The following is a 2,568-nucleotide window of genomic DNA, read 5'->3' on the forward strand; positions in this document are numbered from 1 at the left end:
GTCAATAAATGTATCTAATCTAATTACAAATAACTTCTCTAAAATTTTTGAGAACTGTGGTAACAACGATATCGGTCTGTAATTACTAAACAAACATTTCTCACCATTTTTGTAAATAGGAATTACCTTTGCTATTTTCATAGCGTCTGGAAATTTTCCTGATGAAAATGACAGATTACAGATATAGGTAAATGGTTTAATTACATAAGACATGATTTCCTTCACTAAGGTCATGTCCATGTCTACCCAATCTTTTGATTTTTTATCCACAAATTTCTTTACAATACTCATTATTTCTTCCTCATCCGTTTTTCTAAGAAAGATGCTGTTTGAACAATCCCCAATTGTTTGAGTAACATCGCTATCATCTTTTGGTATCTGGGCAGCAAGTCTTTTACCAACATTTACGTAATAATGATTAAATTCGTTTGCTATTTCATTCCGATCATGAATTTCTGTATTTTCTTTTAAAAAGTGATTTGAAATACCATACCAATATCTGTGAATCCCTAGAAATAAATGTGACCCATCATATCAAAATGAGGATTAAGTCAAATTTGGCCAAAATGACCTAATTACATTTTCAGATTTCTGGCTTTAAAAGCTACATTTTGATACCTGGATCATCCTGATATCATAATTAAATCCATATATATGACTCAGTTTGTCTTGTTGGTTACAATAATACATAAATATTTGGTCTGAATCCTAATTTGATGTCATTTTATTGAGGAATTTTTGATGTCCTTATAAAGAGGAAACCTCTAATTATATTTGATTATTGAGATTTCCCAGCTAAAAAGAAACAAAACTTTGCTAGCTCACAGGGAAAATCACAAAATTTTAAGGTGTTTTCCCTCAAAATCAGTTTTTTGTTGCAACTGCTCAAAAAAGTGCTTCAAAATTTTGTTTTATGATTATATTTCAAACAGTTCGTTCAAATTATACATTGATAAGGCTTTTATTCATTCTATTTTAACAAAATGCAATTTTGTTAACATTTTATTCAAAACACTATATCTGCTTATTTCTCCAAACACCACTTTTGGTCTTAATCCTCGTTTTGATGTGATGGCTCACAAATGTATTTTATGTAGTTCCACTCTACATACTCGGGTCAGTTGGCAGCCGAATGAGGTCCAGCTCCACTAAGTCTGAGGACATGGTCCACAATGATGGTCAAAGAGCTGTGAAACGTGGATGAACACCTCGGTTCTGCCCCGGTGCCCCCAACTAAAGAAGTCCGATGCAGCAGTCAGTGTAGTGTCGACGGTCTGTTAAAGAGGACTAGACTCCTGGTCTGACGGTCCTCTCTCCCTCCCCTCTGCAGTCGGGTTCATCCTGTGTCACGCGGTGCTGAACAACGACGCGGCAGCCTTGTCTCTGTGGAAGCTGGCCCTGCAGAGCTCCACCTGCCTCTGTCTGTTCAGGGATGAGGTCTTCCACATCCACAAGGCTGCAGAGGACCTGTTCGTGAACATCAGGGGGTAGGAGCTGCACCGGCTCTGCAGGTTCTGGTCCTGGTTCAGAACCTGATGCAATATTTATCTCTTCCTTTTTGCATTTTTTAGATACAACAAGCGCATCAATGACATCAGGGAGTGCAAAGAACAGGCACTGTCTCATGCGTAAGTGTAAATAAAATTTTATTAGCATTCCTTTCATCATATTCTACCTTAATATTTAATCCTTTTTATATGCCTTAAACATAAAAAACACATTTAGAATAATTTCCTCACCACTGCCTGTATTTAATGTATTATTAATTTAAGTTCCTGTTCGTTTTTTTAGCTGTGATTTAAGTTTTTTTCTCCCTCCTGCTGTTTTTTTTTCTCAGGACAGAAACATCACCTTCTTTACTCCGTTTTATCTTCCTGTCTTTGTCTCATCTCAGCTTTTATCCTCATTACTTATGCCTCCTTTCCCTTTCATCTTGGTTCTCATTGTTCTGCTGTCAGTCATCCTCTGCATACGCTGTGTCCTCCTCAGGATTGTCCTGAAAGTGTCAGGATGCACTTTGTGTTCAGTGCTTTGCTCTGACAACCTCCTCCTGTCTGACTCTCTGCAGAGGCTCCATGCACAGAGAGAGACGCAAGTTCCTCCGATCAGCTCTGAAGGAGCTGGCTACAGTTTTAGCTGACCAGCCTGGGCTCCTTGGTCCAAAGGTAACCCTGAAAACTCTTAAAATTTCACATCAAAAATCAGTTTTTGTTTTACAGACTCAGTTTATTGTTATTAAAGGGGACCTATTATGCAAAATTCACTTTTTAAAGGTTTTTTTACTCAACTTTGGGTATGTACTTCTTAAAAAACAGTCCTAGAACAAAAAAATGCACACAGGGGCATATTTACTGTAAGCAAATGTATTTTTAATGTATATTAACAAGTTTTATACTTTCGTCATTTTGTGATGTCACAAGCCGTACGACAACCCACCAGAACCTGCGTTCAGCCCCTTACCTAGCAACCCCCAGGTGAAGCTCCACCCCCTCAATATAAAAAGCCGTCACAGTGTTGTTGTGCAATGTGCAGCTCATTTCACAACAAGCCTCCAACAGGACAATGGGT

At 37.9% G+C, this 2,568-nt stretch overlaps 1 protein-coding gene across 1 annotated transcript in view; it reads left to right on the forward strand.

Moving 5' to 3' along the window:
- nckap1 (NCK-associated protein 1) overlaps positions 1–2,568 on the forward strand; it is a gene marked incomplete in the record, with an annotated part of 56,035 nt that overhangs the window by 35,081 nt on the left and 18,386 nt on the right. Inside the window, 3 exon segments of the mRNA XM_014025438.1 lie at positions 1,331–1,487; positions 1,572–1,628; positions 2,069–2,165. Coding sequence (XP_013880892.1) covers positions 1,331–1,487; positions 1,572–1,628; positions 2,069–2,165 — 311 coding nt within the window.

This window comes from Austrofundulus limnaeus, unplaced genomic scaffold, assembly GCF_001266775.1.
Source record: "Austrofundulus limnaeus strain Quisiro unplaced genomic scaffold, Austrofundulus_limnaeus-1.0 Scaffold476, whole genome shotgun sequence".
Classification (NCBI taxonomy): Eukaryota; Metazoa; Chordata; class Actinopteri; order Cyprinodontiformes; family Rivulidae; genus Austrofundulus; species Austrofundulus limnaeus.